This window comes from Monopterus albus, unplaced genomic scaffold (assembly GCF_001952655.1).
Source record: "Monopterus albus unplaced genomic scaffold, M_albus_1.0 scaffold34.1, whole genome shotgun sequence".
Taxonomy (NCBI): domain Eukaryota; kingdom Metazoa; phylum Chordata; class Actinopteri; order Synbranchiformes; family Synbranchidae; genus Monopterus; species Monopterus albus.
The window spans coordinates 4,657,963-4,675,146 of NW_018127914.1; the positions used below are offsets into that span (position 1 = coordinate 4,657,963).

A 17,184-nucleotide genomic window follows, 5' to 3' on the forward strand; every position below is an offset into this window, starting at 1 on the left:
TGCTATCCTTCCTCCCACCCCAGGAGGCGGCACTCACCAGTCTGCTGATCTCTTCCTGTCTGTCGGGGGCAGAGCGAGCTGTAGCTTTAATCATGGTGGATGTCTGGTTGTCAGTCAGTTTTTTGATACAGCGCTGGCCTGCCACTATGTTACAGACCTACAGAGTACAAAGAAGCATAATTGATCATAACAATCAGATAAGAGGCACAACAGTTGGAAACTAAAAAAGGAGAAAGCACCAGTTTGAGATGAAACATTATATTCTAATCCTAAAATAAATCCATGTGTCAAAACTCACCTCCAGGGGAAGGTAGGTGTGCTTCTGCTCCTGCCCTACTTGTAAACAGGGTAAATGTGGATACTTGAGCTGCAGGTTGTACTTTTGCTTGAAATACTGAGCTACTGTGCACTCCATGGCTTGGCCATTCTCAAGCTGTAAGGGGAACCTGTAAATAAATGGAAAATGTGGGCCAAGACCACAGTGTATATACAAGTGAAATGCAAAAGCAACGCATGGCCAAAGTTGCACTGACTGCATATTTATGAGGTGGTAAGACCTCGAAGTGTTATGACTTTTTAGAACGTTACATTAAACAAACAATATTACTGAGCTACTGATGAAGGGAGAAAGGGCGCTTACGTTTGGTGGCTGGCAGGTCGACGCGTGACATTGCACACACGATACTTCCTCTTCATCTGTCCACAGTGTGTCACCTCAACTTTCAAGCCTGTTCAAACCACACAAGAAAGCAGTTACAAATGAATGAAAATAAGCAGAACCCTTCTCAACTCCAATGTCAAATATTTTGATGTTTAAATTCAGCTGGTAGAAACTGTACTCTTCTGTTCCTCTGTTGGTGTTTTAAGGCTATGATAAAGATAAATACTGACAGGGGAGCCAGAGAATTTTTATAGCCCCAGTTTCTTTTCACAGTCCAGTAGACAAACCAAAAGGAGAATGCCTACAAGTATTTGCCTTAGAAAACATGCAGATGAAGTCCCACATATTCTGGTTCACAGATTGATCCAATCTGAAAAAATGTCATTAGCTCCTGCCAAGTAATTTAGTGGCTAATTGTGAAGTAACAATAACAAGTGCAAACAGAGCTGATGAAACAGCAGTTTCTTCTCCATTAAAACATTCAACGAGTGATGAATACAAACCTTTTATTCAAGAAATGTGTTGAATACTTGCTATCACAAACACATTTGCTAGTTTCCGTTCAAAAGCAGAAACATGATTCTTTATCCATATAAGGTTAAGAGCAAGTGTCCAGCATTGATGTGCACTAGGCAGTGTGCATCTGTGGCACATATACAACATGATTATGTGTAGTTTCTTAAGTACGTACACAATGCATAGAAATGAACATGACTGTGCCTTGCAGGTTGACACCAATGTGTAATCTCTGAGGTGAAGTGGATACACAGTGAATCATACATGGTGTGTACAGTGTGAGAAGGATGTCATTCTCATCTCGTGTAAATTCTCATGATTCCTGGTGAACGTCAGTACATTGTGTGTGTATTAGTCAGGAGTGCTCACCTCTTATTTCCTTGGTGAATTTGACGCGCTGAGAGTCAGTCAGTGGTTTGGTCTGTTCGTTGATGTTCTGTATATCAAGCACCTCACACATGAACTCTATCACAGGCTGAGCACGGTAGAAAGCAGTGGCTGACACTGTGGGGTAAAACAGATACTACGTTATTCATCAGCAGTGCCATAAATTAACACTGTTAGCAAGCAAACTGATTCTATCACAATGAGAGTCTGTCCAAGACTGCAGAATTGTGGAGTAGATGCATAATGAATCAGACACAAACCGATAACATCTTTCCCAAAGAATAACTTGGTTTTCTCAATATAACTGAGTGGATACAACTAAACATCCAATGTAAAAAAAAAAAAAAAACTAAGGTTAACGCAGCAGGACCTGTATTTATACTGTAAACTATATGACAAGGAAACAGCAAGTCCCTGTCACAATTAGTAATTCAGTCTAACTTGGGTGGACATGTCAATTAACCCTGACAAAACAGTCCTGTGTTGAAATACTGAAATGGGACTGGTGTTACATCAGCTACAGGAGGCACGATTACAAACACCCAGTTGGAGGAAGATATCTTTTAATTGAAAGGCTCATCAGAGACACAATGTACAGCACTCTGTAATATTACAGAGAATCATTTCTCTTTCAATGCAACAATCACAAAATAAACAGATATATGGCACTAATGTTACAATGTAGTCCACTATGAATGTGTGCTTGCATGTGTTTTATCCAGCCAACACAGCACCTGGCTGGAGGATGTTCCGATACTACAAAACCTGAGCCAGGTCGCTCAGAGCCCTGTGTGTTGGCACCCTCACTGCAGTGAAAGAGCCAGGGCTGTTTTCCATGCTAGGAATGCAGCCTTAAACATTTTTAGAATATTTTTGCAATCAGCCAGCCAGAAGCGACTCTTATACGTGTGCTGTTTCGTGAACATGACTCCACACACTCCAACCAGGGTGATGCTAACTTCAAGGTTGGCCTACAAAAAAAAAAACCTCATCCTCGTGGCACTCTATAGACCAATCAGTTATAACAAATCGCTGTGTTGGGGTTTTCACATCAATGTACTCTGAGAAAATTTTAAATAACAGCTGAAACAAATCAGCTCTGCTCATGTCTTACCATCAATGTTGAGCATCATGTTCCACATGGCAGGACGCACAGACTGATGGAAACCAAACCACACCTCTCTGCCTCCACCAAGAGGATGGTAATAGCCCTCTGGGGGGGAGAAAAATGAACGCCCCACTGGAGTGTACCTACGTGCACAAACACAGGAGATAAATCACCGATACACTCAAGTGAAATGGGTGTTCTGCCTAAACGACTACGGCTTCTCAGCTGACATAGCATCACTCAAAGACGCAAGTTTACATTTCGTTTCCCTATCACTGATGCCACAGCATTAAGATTATTTTGTGTTGTATAAATAAACTGAAGCTACTGGATTGAATGTTTTTGTATCTCTAGGAGTGCCCCAGCTCATAAAATATTCTATAAATATAATGGACAAACAGCCTAAAAGTGAAAAAGTTTTGTGAGAAAGGCAGAAATGGATGAACGGCGATACCTCATGGAAGGCAGATGCCGTGTGATGACATCTAGAGCCTGCACGGAGTCCTCTGGTACCTCGTTGAGGTGACCTGACAGGGCTTCCAGCAGCATCTGAAGACTGACCACAGACACCCACTGCAAAGACACTTTGAACGTCTGATCCTTCCCCTCGCCAGGCAGGGTCACCTCCAAATCCACCTAAGGGTGGATAGAGAGAGGGAGCTAAGGGGTTAATGCCATTTCCCTTATTTGATTGTATTTCATTCTTCAATTCTCACTCAATCTGGAAGTCATTCCAGTCTGCAACCTTGAAGGGCTTCCTAAAGCTCTTATTCCTGTTCCATGAAGTGAAGAGCAAGGAGCACCAGTGAGGATACACAAGAGCATCATTCACTGAAGTCTATGATGGGCTGACATCTCTTTCTCAAAAACCAGCTGATGATTGTATGCTTGAGATGAAGAACTGGAGGAAAGGAAGTCTCATGTCTCTAAAAATGAGTTTCCTTGATTCTTGTCTCCTCCTGTCTTTTTCTCGCATCTTACATGGGCAGGACTAAGATGCAAGGGAAAGACGAGAAAGAGAAAACAGGGATGCAATTAAGGGAATTGGGATTCACTTATGGACAGAGGGAGAGGAACGGAGCAAGGTAAACAAAAGATGAGTGGAAGGAAACTGACTGAAGAACAGGTGACAGGGAGCGATACGCAATAAAATCCCAGAAGCAGATCAGATCGAAGGATGTGTCAGCAATAAAACATTTCACTATCACACTCACAAAGAACCAACAGGTGTAAACAAGAAGCCAAAAAAACAAAAAGCATTTAATTCTCTGATCTATTAAACCATTTTACATGCCTGCCACCTCCTTCCTAAAATATGAACTAATGAGTTTAAATACATGCAAACTGTTAGTATTTCTCAGTTTCCTAGTTTTTTCATATGACAAAAAAAATACTGTGTGCGTTTATGAACCCAGTGTAAAGTGACTGAAATACCAACCCTGTCTCTCCCTATTGGCAGTGGATGTGCTGTGTACATGTTCCTCTTCCCATCGTAGCCAGGCTGTCGGTCTCCAAAGATCTGCATCTTGAAGTGCCGCACCATGGTGTCCACCACCTCCCTAGCAGGCAGATGGAGACAGGATGTGAGACACAAACACAAACATACAAGCAACTTAATAGAAGCAATATTTCTGATGACAATATAAGCAAAAATGGTGCAGGTTCAAGGCAACAGAACAAAATGCTTTTTGCCTTCATTTGTCAACTTACTAATATCTAAACCAGGGGTGCCCAAACTTTTCCCCTCGGAGGGCCAAAATGAAGATGCGTTACTGGGCTGAGGGCCGGGTTTCCTGGTGCACTTTCTGATTGAAATGTGTTTATTATAAAAGGTATTTAACATTTCACTCTTTGTACAAAGAACAGGAAGCAAATACCAAGCAAATTAATCTTTATTTATCCACAAATTATGTCCATATGCATGTACACATTAACAGCAAACAGCAGCAGTTTGACACTATTAGTGAGACACATGAAGCTGGTCTTTGGCTTTGACCAGCCTCTCAATGTCAGGCTGAAGCTGACTAACTGAGGGTGAGAACGTCCTGCAGGTGTAGATCAGTCAGAGTGCTTCTGAGCCTGGTTTTGTTAAGGTTCATTACACTGAAAGTCTGTTCACAAATGTAGGTGCTGCCAAACAAAGATAACATCACCTGTGCATGCTTCCTAATGTTTGGGTACCGTTCTGGTGAGACATGTGTGTAGAAGTCCTTTAGTTTCAGTGACATGAATTTATTCCTCAGCTCTGAATCGCACTGAAACTCAATCAGCTCCATCTGAATGTGATCAGGGACACAGTCCACACTTGTGCTGAAGGGTTGGGAAAACAGCTCCATGTCACCTGAATTCTTCCTGAAGTCCTGAAAGCGCATTTCAAACTCCAGGTCTAGGTTGCTGACAAGTGTTGCATATTCAGACAGTTTCTGTTGTACCAGGTTTACCTCTCTCAGACTGGGGAAGTGAGCCAGGTTTCCTGAAAAGAAGTAAAAAGTAATTAATAATTATCAATGCAATAAATATTGCAATTTTCACTCACTAGTAATGTCATATTCCACATATCATACAACTGACAGTTCTGTTCCTCCGCATCACATGATCACATTACCATTAAAATTTTGTATTTTGTACAAGGCATTAACTCTCCTGCTGATAGATGTCGACACAGTAGCTGCAGTTTTCTCTGAAAGGCCTTTATGTGGTCAAACATCTCCGTAATAATTAGCTGAGAGGCTGATCTGGGAGAAAGCTCTTGCCTGAGCGGGACACACTAGCTTTGCAGCCGTGGATAAGCATTCTTTAACAAAGTCCCCTGTAGAAAATGAACGTCCACTCCTGGCAATTAGAGCTGAGATCTCATAGCTGGCCTGTGTTGGGCTTTCCTGGGCTGAGGAGGGTCGTGTGAGCGTGTTTTGTTGTGAGCGAAGTTTAGCTAACAACTCTCGGCTCTTTGTCTTCTGTGCCTCGCCTTTGAACCTTGAGAATGCTGCATGCCTCGTTTCATAGTGCCGGCGGATATTGTACTCTTTTAGCACAGCGACAGACTGACCGCAAATTAAGCAGACCGCCTTAGAATTAATATCCGTAAAAAAATATTCTTCCTCCCAGGTTCGTTTAAAATGCTTTTTGTCTGTGTGCTGCTCTCCATGTTGCTTGCTACTGCTCCGTTCTTCGTGTTGTTGTTCTTTTTCTTCTTCTTCTCCTCGTTTTATTGGCGGGTTGCGAGCTGACCTGGGAGCTGCTTGACCTGACAACTGGGGTGGCATAATAAATTGTGGGGGGCCAAGAAATGTCCCCGCGGGCCTTTGGGCACCCCTGATCTAAACCTTCTTGCCCCTATGAGACAAGTTTCTCCTTGTGCAGTCTGTGGTTACAACAGCTATGTATTAAAAGTGCTTTTCAAAATGATCAATATTGAAGACAAAACCTCATCCCCCATGTGTATCTTCTGCTCAGACCTTGTTGTTGTTTTACCTGTTGACCCTCCGAGGCCGTTTCTCAGGCTTGATGTCGATATCATAGTGATAGACATCAATCTTGGGAATCTGCACCTGGAAGTGGTTGGCAAGGAGCCGGATGGGTTTCCCCACTGTGCCGAGGCCAGGACGCCGCGGAGGCTGAAACAGAGAGGTAGGGGCAGGCGGGCCTGGAGAGAACAAAGGGAACGGTTATACTTACTATGCGATATCACAGCTCCAGTTACGTACTTAATTCTTTATATGAAAACTAAATAGCAGTGTCACAGGGATCAAATGAGCCATTACTGATATTCCAACTCAGAATATCACCACTTAGCTCTCTCTTTTAGATGACGAGAACATACATTAGCCCTTTCCTTCTCTCAGCACAGGCTAATTATCAAAAGTTTCAAATGAAGCATGGCTGGTATTTATTATGAATTTGAACTAATGTGACAACGCTGAGATGGTGTGAGCTCGTCTCTCCTATTAAATGTCAAATGTGATGAAGATAAATGTGCGCGGCACAACGCCAAGCTTGTTGCAGACCAGCTCATCAGTGATACCTGGTTGAATGCACTGAAATGGCCTCACAGACACAAAACCACACACGCATGATTTGATTGACCCGTAACTGTGACCCCTGAACTACAATGAATCAACAAGAGGCCGGAGAAACAATGACCTCCAATTATTCAGCCCGCCCTCAGCTCCACCCAGACACACAGGGCACCCACCCCTTCTGCTGAGACAAAGACCAAGCTCCTCTCAGACAGACAGCAGCAGGCCCATATGGAGGGGTGCCACGCCGCGAGTCTGGGATTACCGTTACACAGAGTACTTCGTATACCACATGTCGGGACAACTCATTTACAACATGGAAGGCCCAATGATGCCTGCGGTCAAGCCGTGGATCACCATGTACGAGGTCGTCTGCAAAATGCTGAAAGAACAAACGCATACAGTACATTGTAGGAATGCAAGGAAAACAGCTAAGGGGACGAGGGGGGGGGTTCTCCTGAACTTCATTCACCCACACGGTCTAGTCAGCAAGTGAAGCGCAAGAGCTCAGACAGACAATCAGGGCCCTCCCCATGCCCTCATGCTGCCTGGGCCCCAAATCACACCCCTGGTCCCAACTCCCCACCCTCCTCGTCAAAACAAACCAACCATCAGCTTGACTGTAACATCATTCAGCTTTTCTAAATGTTTACATTACAGTTTCAAATAAAAGGCTGCTTGTTCATGTCTGCTGTTCTTTGTCACAACTTGGATTAAAATATTCTGATGATTCACTCTACTTTGTCCTACTGGCCTTGTTACTGGTGGCAACAACAGGCGTTCCAAGTGTTCTACATTATGCTGCAAACTGGCATTACTCTGTATTATGTAGAACGAGGACACTACATTTTACTACTGAATTACAGTGCACCTAAACCAGGAGCATTAATTTTTCTATTTTGTAGCTTTGTGTTGGTGTATGCGTGGAAAGCTTTACATGCAAGAAAACATGTTTGTGCAACATTTGTCCTCTGTTGTATGTAGATGGGGGTGGAGAAAAAGAATACAGTACAGTGAAAAAACCACCACAAACTGCCATACAGTTGAGTCAGACCTCTTTCATGCAATCTCAAATAATGAACACATGTAGCTGATACATACTGGAGGGACACTGTATTTTGAGTTTGACAAAAATAAATAAATTACCTGGGACTCTGAACCCCTTAAATCTCACAAAATGCAGTTGAATCACCCTCAAACATATGGATAAGAAGCCTAGAATTATTACATCATACTTGATCAGTAATTCCAGAAATGTGTAACAAGTCATTATGATATAATTAAATGAATCAACACATCTATCAATTCCATGGTTTTCAAATGTTTTGTGCCCAAGGCACACCTGTATTCATGTCCATAGAAAAGACCCAGGCTAACTTGTTATCAGCCCTGGCACTCTATAAAAATTTATTTTCATTTACTTATGGCAATAAAATGTCATGAGAGAGGACAGGTAGATATGAGAGGGAAGCATCAAGATGTAATTTCTCCTTACAGACCAAACTAAGAAGAGAAATGCACAGGAAATAAAATCAAATTTTTGCAGATTAAGAGTAAATACATATCAGAGTATACACCAAGTTAGTATAATAAACTTTAGTCTAAATTGTAAAGTAAGAAGAGATGCACCGAGAATGAAAACTAGTCGACATCGAGTTGAAGACAAAACATTTTAACTTGAACTTGCATTTGAATCAGCATTAAAACATGGCATTGCAGCACAGTTTCCTAATTACAAGCTAGTGAGACGCATGCCTACTGGTGCGTGCAGATTTTTTACACCCTTGGTGGTACTGAAGAGAGCGCATCTGGACCTAGCAATTTTTGGGGCAAGTGGGGAGGATGAGCATCTGCACTATCGTGTGAGGTTTCATCTACTTTGCAATAAGCTCCGCTAGCATATACCTTTCCTCCATCGCCTTATCAGACAATCCCACAATGTCTTTCTGTCTCTGGTGCAGATCTTGTGCTCATAGGCCATGTTTCTCTCAACACAGAAGGCATGTTTGGTATCCAAGTACCAAGTATAAGACCATTTACCATTTGGGAACCACTGCATTAATTCACAGTCACAGCATTCATTAGCAGTCATCCATTGCATTGGACTGCATGATACTCTAATAAAGGTTTCTATTTTTTGCTCACTGGGGACATATGCAGATACCACAGAAAGGGGTTTACAGTGTGTGAGAGAGAGATAAACATCAAGTTTGAGGTTTTCCTCTTCCACTTTCAGCAAAAACATTGTTATGCCCATATACAGCCTCCTCAGCTGCCACACTACCACACAAAGCGAAATGTCCGAACACATCCTTCCTCTAAAATCCATTTACTTTCCACTGTAGCGCCACCACACCTGGGAGCTTTATGTCTAGCAAACATTCATTTTTGATACAAATTATTTTCTCTACAGCAGATTGATGTTCAGTGCATCAGAAAAAACAATGCAAAGTCCACACATCATTTACCATCACACAAGACAAAAAAAAAAGCAGCATATTCTCACAACTGAGAAACTGCAACTAGGAAGTATGTGATTGTTTAAAAAAAAAAAAAAAGAAATTAATTTGATTATTGAAATCAATAAAACAAACCAAATTATCATGCCTGCTGTAGATTAATTTCTTATCAACTACGTCCTTTGGTGACTCAATGAGTTGTAACATCAAAACAAAATCAAGACGTCTAAAAAAACAAGCAGTGGTATGTTGTAGGCAAGGAAGGAATAAGAGTCATCTTTGGATAAATGTTAGGTCATTTTGGTATTTTGCACTGCTGCTACGATGACAGAAAAAAAAAACGACTTGGCCTTCATTCATGCCAATGAGGATATTTTAGAGGCCAAACCAGGACTGGACCTGCACAGGCATGCAGACATTTCAGGAGTAATGTCCAGGAACACTTAGGCTACACAGCAACATCACACAGTATAACTTAAAGATACAAATGTGCAGAAGATTATAATAACCATCTACAAGATGCCCTATTTCACATGATTCCCTTCATGCCACTTGTGTATTTCACACATCCCTTCAGCGGGATTATCATGCATTATTGAAAAACAGAGTTGATCATGTAAACAGGTCTGTGAACCCTTTTTTTTTTCCTCTGACAGAATAGCATAGGATTTGATATCACCACCAAGACCAGATATCACATAAAGAGACTCTGCAGACTTGTCAAAGGTGGCATTTAGGGCTTGATTTAAACAACCTGTCAAGCAAGTTTCCTCTGTAATTTTATGCTTCTGCTCCAAGTGAGACAGAGCTGCATCAACACCGAGTCACAGAGGAAGTGAAATTAGCTTTTCCTGGCGCAGAAAATGACAGATCCGCTCAAGACAATCAAGTCCTTCTGCTCCTTATGTAGTCTGTGTGCGTCTTTTAACTTTGGATCCAAATTGGCCACTGACGCATTCAAGAAGCAACAACACGGTAAAAGGATTATCACCCGCATCTCTTACTACACAGATTGTTCTCTTCAATGATGTTTGAAAAACCATTTAGCTGTGCACGGTGTATTCACATTTGCTGTGCGGGATGCACCAACCACACACTGTAGAGCCTGCCAGCGGTATGTGTGTCTCTGGTACCAAAAGCATGATCCATCAGAGAGTGACAGCGAGGCTTAAGTTAACCATGAGGATGACGGCGTGGCCTGCCGATGAGTCACAGACTAACCACACTGAGCAGGGAGCATGCTGACGCCCACACCTGCAAGTCACCTGGATTAAAGGACTACACTGGACTGTAGAAAAGGAAGGAGGAGGACTTACTAACAACTGGAAATGATGACCAATGGTTGTATGTACAGCTGTTTGCTGAACTAGCACGTGTGACGGATCATTCTCAAAATATCAAATCACTCATTTTACCTGGAATTGTAGTTGCTTCATTTATTTTCCTCCAGGCTTGCCTCTTTGCCCCCAACTTTGTATGAACAAGTGAGTCATACATTGAGATAATCATGAATTTCTTGCTCAGGCTGAAACATTTTCAACTTGAGCAGACTCATCTTTCCCGCAACTCAGCCCACTGAGAGCAAAATATTTTCTGCACGTCTCTAATCACAGTCCTGTGACAATCCATGAGTTTGTGCCAACATCTAATACCACTTCAACAGCGGTAGCTCACATTGAAAACAATTAAACCAGCTGCCTGGTGAAGACACCCAAGCCGACATTACTTCAATAAACAGGCCTTTTGAGGTGCCTGCCTAAAGGATTCCATGAACAATGTGTGTTTCTAAAGAAATCCCCTACACCTGAATCAGAGGGTGCTCTATTGTTGACAGCATGAGAGCACATCCAGCTGTTATGCAACCTCCCCATCATCCAATTTCCTAATTCAACTAGAGCAACAAAAACATGTTGAGTGACATTTAACAGCAGACTTTTGTCTGTTGTGCAGGGTTAAATATTACTGGTAATAGTTAATCTCAGATTTTTAAAGCAAATGGTTTTATACTTTTAGCGCTTTTCAATGCATTGCATGCACCCTCAAAGCACTTTCACACTATTTGTTCATTCACCCATTCACACTCCCACACTGGTGATATCACTGGGAGCAACTGGGTGTTCAGTGTTTTGCTTATAGACATTTCAACATGTGAACTGGAGAAGCCAGGAACCGAACCGCCAACCTTCCGGTTAGAAAACAACCCACTCTACCTCCTGAGCCACTGCCACCCCATCTAGCATCTTTCCAGTATGATCTTGCTGACTGCAGATCTGTTTGATATATTGTGATCTGCTTTGTTAGAATAAATAACAAAGGCTATTTTACCTTCTTTAAGTTTAGCACTCTTAAGAAACTCAACTTGTTTTGAACATTATTTTTTTACTAAGACTTAAAAAGATGCATCCTTGCAAAAAAACAAAAAACAATACAAGATTAAAAGGTGTGGCATTGGTACTGGAAACAAAACCACTATTGCTGTATCCTGATGATCAAATACAACTGTCACAGCCTCAATTCTCCACTTTGCAATGTAAAAACGTTCATTAAATACCAGCAACCCCTTAAATGTAGCTGGCCGGTGGAAAGCCTAAAATACCACTTGCACTGTGCAAGGTAGTAGCTGCTGTTACCCAATTATGTGGGACAATGGACTCACACACACACACACCTGTGGATGCTTGTTTGTTTCCAAACATTTCTCTGGCCCATCACCAAGTACATGCATATGTTTAACATTCAACTGAATCCTGCTACAATGCCTGTGTCCTCCTTAAATAGTTCATCTACGTTTTCCCAACGCCACCACCTTCTTTTGAGAGCCAGTGGGCGATGCGTGGACATGCAGTCAGCAAAATTCACATTTCACTGTCGCAAAACTCATGATCGGTTGTACAAGATGCACTCAATTCCTCATCAATCAAAATCCACTCAGAAAAAAAAAAACTGTTTGCCTCTGAGGGACAACGTGAGGTAAACATATTTTGCATGTTGTGACATTAAAAACATATTGTATCGCTGGGGCTACAGGTGTGTGGCTCTTTTTCCTCTGCATGCTCTATCGTAATATCATTGCACCGCTGCTAAGTCAATGGCTTTGTTATCATATAGGAGATTAATATGTAGCTGGCCTGCAGATATGATCGATAAAAGCGCCATTCATCTCTGTTGTGTTCTCGCAGGCGCATGGCTGCTGCCCAAGGAGGCGCGTAAACCAACGACAGCCTCTCATAAAATCAGTAAAAAGGAGTCGCAATACAAGTAAGTCTGCCTATTTAACGCCGTAACGTGTGTTTTATTGGCACTCATTTTGTTTTTTTCCACCCATCGCTGTCATGTTGGACGGGGGCAGCCCAAAGAGTCGCGCTGTTCCTGATGGCGATGGTGCAAATTTAAATGCAGACAACGGAGGCTAATACATGTGGGATATTTTGATAAATTTCGACAACTTGTGTGGTTTCCTTGCAGAAATAGGGTCGTAGTTAGGCGACCAAAAAGAAACGCACCGTGAACTAACAGTAACGTAAACACACTACGACGCGGAAGGAAGGAAGGAAGGTCCTAGTTAAATCCCCACTCACACAATGCAAGCCCCGACACGACGAGCTGTACGTGCTTCAGATAAATAAAACCCCACAGACATGAATGAATAACCGATAAAAACGCCAGCACCTTCAGTACACACAACACACGTGTCTCTTGTTCGATGTAAATGGAGTCACACACCCATATACTTAGACAAACGGGCTGGGCCTCGGTTTGTTTTCCGTCAGCGCGTCAAGGCCTCGCTGCAGCCGCGGCCCCCAGTGAAGCTACGCATTTGCGCACACGCACCCCACACACGGCTCGCTCTTCCTGATCTTCGCTCCTTTTTCAATTCACTTAAATTTCTTACCGGGTCCGAGCGCTTCCATGGCCGAGGCCTCTCTCTCCGTCTCTGTCCCGGCCTGGCGGCTCCGTACCGACACTGAAATTGGGGGCGGTATCGCGAAGCTTAAAGTGACTAATTTAAGAAAAGGGAATATAGATAGACGCGTGGATGCCTACTGACTGGACCGACTGACCTGAGCTACTGCCGTTGTTTGCTGGTTCTGAGGGTTTGAAAGAGCGCATGCGCCGGTTAGACGTGGAGCTCGCTGTGCGCATGCGTAATTTGCTGTGCCGCACTGTGAGTGAAGACCAATATATACATCAAAATCTATAATGAGTAGTCATCATGAATGACAAAACAACGAAATACATTAAAACCAGGTGAAATAATAATGTCATAGATATATACATTTGTGGGAAGGAAGTATTTACTCAGGTTCTGCAAGTACAATACTGTACAATTATGAAGTAGGCAACTTGTACTTTACTTACTGTAAGAATATTAATTTCTTTAGTTAATTAAAAGTAGCAGCCTATTTACCAGCCACTTTATTATGTACACCTGTACCACTTCAGTCAATTCAGTGCAATATTTTTGCCTTAATATCTGTGTTTATGAAGCTCAAAATGTTTCAGTTTTTGGTAAAGTTGTCATAAATGTAAACTTAAGTATGTGTTTTTTATTATTGCAGTAAAAGTCAAAGGTGGCGTTGTACTGGACTATATTATATTCAAAGAAGCGCTGACCTTTTCATATATGTAGCTAGGGAGGGCAAAACATAAAGACACCTTTAAATGTTACTTTAATCTTGAAATGCACATATAGGGCTAGAGAGAATTATCATTTCAAGTATTTAATTTCATGCAAGTACTTATATCTGCGTAACCACAATGTTTATTCCCACATAACCTTTTAAGATATCTCAGGGACGATTTATTATACAAAGATACACCAGTTGAAAACCAGGTAATTTCTTAGGAAGACTCAATAAAACTTTCATGCAATAAATTTAGCATCGTAAGATGTGGCAAATGATTAACATCTTTCTTTCTTTAATCCTTCCTTTCGGCAACCCCACAAAGCAAAGTAAAAAATAATAATAATAATACAAAATTTTAAATCTGCCCCGCCCGGCTATGCATTCCTGGTATATAAAACATGCTTCCATAGAGCTAAGTCGTCATAATGGGCGGTTACCAATGGTCCAAACGGACCTATGGGAAGCTGTGAACAGGGCGATTGACAGCTCGATGGCGGACAAAACTGCTTGGTCAGCTGTCACGGCGCGCGAAAGATCAAAATTTCAATTCGTTTTGTATGGAACAGGCGGGAGGAAGAGGAATATTTCGGCTAAATGCTTTGCCAGTGTGCTTTAAAACTCTAAAATAGCCTTTGCTACGCATATATTAACTTATCGGCGACGTCTCTGGTTGTTGAGAATCGATGAAGCGTTGTCTTTATTGGTTTGTTTTCCAAAAGAGCGTAATCTAGCAACGGACAAAGATGAGTCTGGTTCTTTCTGAACACCAGGTAAGGTCACAGCAATAGTTTGGTTGGACATCTGTTCAACACGAAATTATCAGGCTCACTTGGCTAGTTAAAAGTTACTGCGAAAGACTGGAACGATCATAATTATTCTAATGCTAAAAGCTAGCTTGTTTTTAGTTATCGTTATTGTTAGCCATTTAGCTAGCTTAGGTTTAGCTCGCTGGCATGGTGGTTATCCACGGTAGTTATTACGTTAGCAACTTACGACATTTGACCACTGTTAATATCTGATATCTAGGTTTAGTAAGCTGTGATCTAGAGGATTATTCGCGGAAATCTGTAACTTGTGTATATGGGTTTTTTATCTCGTTTAACTACAACTGTTGAAAGGAAGCCATGTTGCTTACTAACCTTTTGATATGATAACCATTGATATGTTTATTGCAAGGTGTCGCTAATGTAGTGTTACAGTTATATGGCTGCTTATTGCCACCCGATCGATCTCTCTGGGTGCTTTTTCGGCAAATACAGACACATGCTGTTGGCATCTTTAGAAAAGCTATGCAGAGTTGAACGGATAATGGTGGTAGTTGGCTGCTTTTGACATGAAATTGCTACTTAGTGCTTTTGGGTTCCCATAAGGTATGGTGACAGAACATACAGTACATGTGAACACCTAACATTAATATTTGTCTTAGGTATTTTGTCTGATGTTTGAAATGTGTAAAACAACACTGACTGTGGAGCTGTATGGTTTTTCCCACTAAATAGATATCAGAGCACACTGCAGTGCCTACATATTAAATGAACTTCATGCATTTGCATGCAAATGAAAAAAATACTTTGTATTTGGTGAGTTCAGTTTTTTTTTTTTTTCTTTTTGTTCCTAGGCAGATGGGCTCCCAGGTGTAGCTCAAACAGCAACAGAGAGTGATTCAGACAGCGGGATGGGCTCTCCAGCAGAGGAGGTGGCTACAGAGAAAAACAACAATAGAGAAGAGCTTCCAGGTGAAGAGACACGACAATAGATAATGATTCAGCCTGAGACAGGACAGAGCCACTTTGGCAGTGTAGAACGGGGATCCATTTACATTACAGTTGAGGCATCTAGTAGATACCTAACCACAAGGCTTAGAATAAGTGCAGCAGTCAAAATTACTGATTGAATGACCTCTCATGATTCGCATTACTCAACGAAAGAGAAATCATCCTGTGCTAGATCAAGAAAACAAAGTGCTTTAGTGTGTGTACTTAACCAATTAAAGATAACACTTCAAGACAGAAATTGTTTTGAAGTCTCACATTTATTAAAGGTGCACCTTAAAAACAAAAGTAAGAGTGCAGAGTGATTGGGGGTATAGCAATAATTAAATAATAGTGGAGTGAACAAAACTGCATAAAAATGCAATACCCAAGATGAACCACTGCAACGATAATCCAGTTTCAGATTAGATGAATTTTTTGTTTACCACAGCTTGCTTAGCATTATGCTGCATCACATAAAAGTATTAAATGATTTGAGATGGCCATCATGCTATTCACTGTTTTCTAAATTGTTGTTGTGCTTTCAGATTCTGATGAAGATGAAGACATCACAGTTCACAGAAAGCCTCATCGAAATGCCATTAGAGACAGCGATAGTGAGGAAGAGGAGGCAGCGGCAGGGAACAGTGTACATAGGGCTGAAGTGCAGGTCTTACCTGCTTCCATTGAAGAGGAGATGGAGAATGGAGAGGTAGAAGAGAGACATGACAGGAGAGAAAAGGGCAGGCAGAAGAGCAAGAGAATAAGCCGGGCTCCCACTGACAGCGAAGACGGTGAACCTGAGCAAGAGAAAGGTGGAGAAATGGAGGACCAACAGGAGGTGATGAAGAAGGAAGCAAAATTGCTGAAGGAATGGAAGAAGAGGGAGAAGAGCCACAGGCATCGGGAGAAGAAGGAGAAGCATAGCAAGGCGATGGAAAAACTGAAGAAGAAGGAGAGATTCTCTGAAATTACAGAGGTAAAGTGCAGCTTCGCCTTTTTGTCTCAGTTGTATTTTTGTTTCTTTTACCACTGAATTCTTTCTACATGGTGTTTAGTGCCACAAAGTTCCTACTGTATTGTGAAAAATAATTCAGTCATCTTTCATGACACATTCAAAAAACATGGGTAAGCTTTAAAAGAAGCATATTACTGTACATGTCACAATGTTCTCTATGTTTTAGGTAATTGTTTCAAATTCTACCTTATGCATTAAGATGAATTTTTATTTAGGCAGCTAAATAGTAATATGTGAGATCACATTCAAATCAACAAACTGAATGAATACAGCAGAATTAACACTGTAAAGTACCAAATTTTGAAAATAACCATGTGGGGGAACCTTGTAAATTATGTTATTAACAAAGCAGAGGCAGAAATGAATCTGTTACAGAATAGTTAAGTGCCTGAGATGTGGGTTATATTGTATATTTAAAGAGCAATGTGTACCCAGGACATACCTCTCCCTCGGGCCCTGAATGACAGTGGATGTCTGCTGGGCGACACAGACCTGTATATACACAGTACATGAAAGACTTGAGCATGGATTCAATTCAAACCTTTGTTTTTTGACGGTATCACTGCTCTTACCTGATTGGAGCTCGTATTACTTTAAAACGTATTAAAGTCATGTGGTGAAAAGTGTGGCACATTGTTGG

General features: G+C 41.6%; 2 protein-coding genes across 2 annotated transcripts in view; one reads left to right on the forward strand and one right to left on the reverse strand.

Annotated features, from left to right (window-relative positions):
• ago4 (argonaute RISC component 4) overlaps window positions 1-13,332 on the reverse strand; it is a 28,030-nt gene extending 14,698 nt beyond the window's left edge. Inside the window, exons 1-9 of the mRNA XM_020597641.1 lie at window positions 13,040-13,332; window positions 6,144-6,315; window positions 4,111-4,231; window positions 3,127-3,308; window positions 2,679-2,815; window positions 1,547-1,681; window positions 641-728; window positions 299-446; window positions 30-157 (exon numbers count right to left, since the gene is read on the reverse strand). Coding sequence (XP_020453297.1) covers window positions 30-157; window positions 299-446; window positions 641-728; window positions 1,547-1,681; window positions 2,679-2,815; window positions 3,127-3,308; window positions 4,111-4,231; window positions 6,144-6,315; window positions 13,040-13,058 — 1,130 coding nt within the window. The 5' untranslated portion in view covers window positions 13,059-13,332. The remainder of the gene's footprint in view (window positions 1-29; window positions 158-298; window positions 447-640; window positions 729-1,546; window positions 1,682-2,678; window positions 2,816-3,126; window positions 3,309-4,110; window positions 4,232-6,143; window positions 6,316-13,039) is intronic.
• A 938-nt stretch (window positions 13,333-14,270) lies between these two features.
• Window positions 14,271-17,057, forward strand: LOC109958663 (claspin-like). The gene is made up of 4 exons (XM_020597503.1): window positions 14,271-14,545; window positions 15,394-15,511; window positions 16,075-16,505; window positions 16,980-17,057. The coding sequence occupies exons 1-4, from the start codon at window positions 14,519-14,521 to the stop codon at window positions 17,055-17,057; spliced, it is 654 nt and encodes a 217-aa protein (XP_020453159.1). The 5' UTR covers window positions 14,271-14,518.
• The last annotated feature ends 127 nt before the right edge of the window (window positions 17,058-17,184 follow it).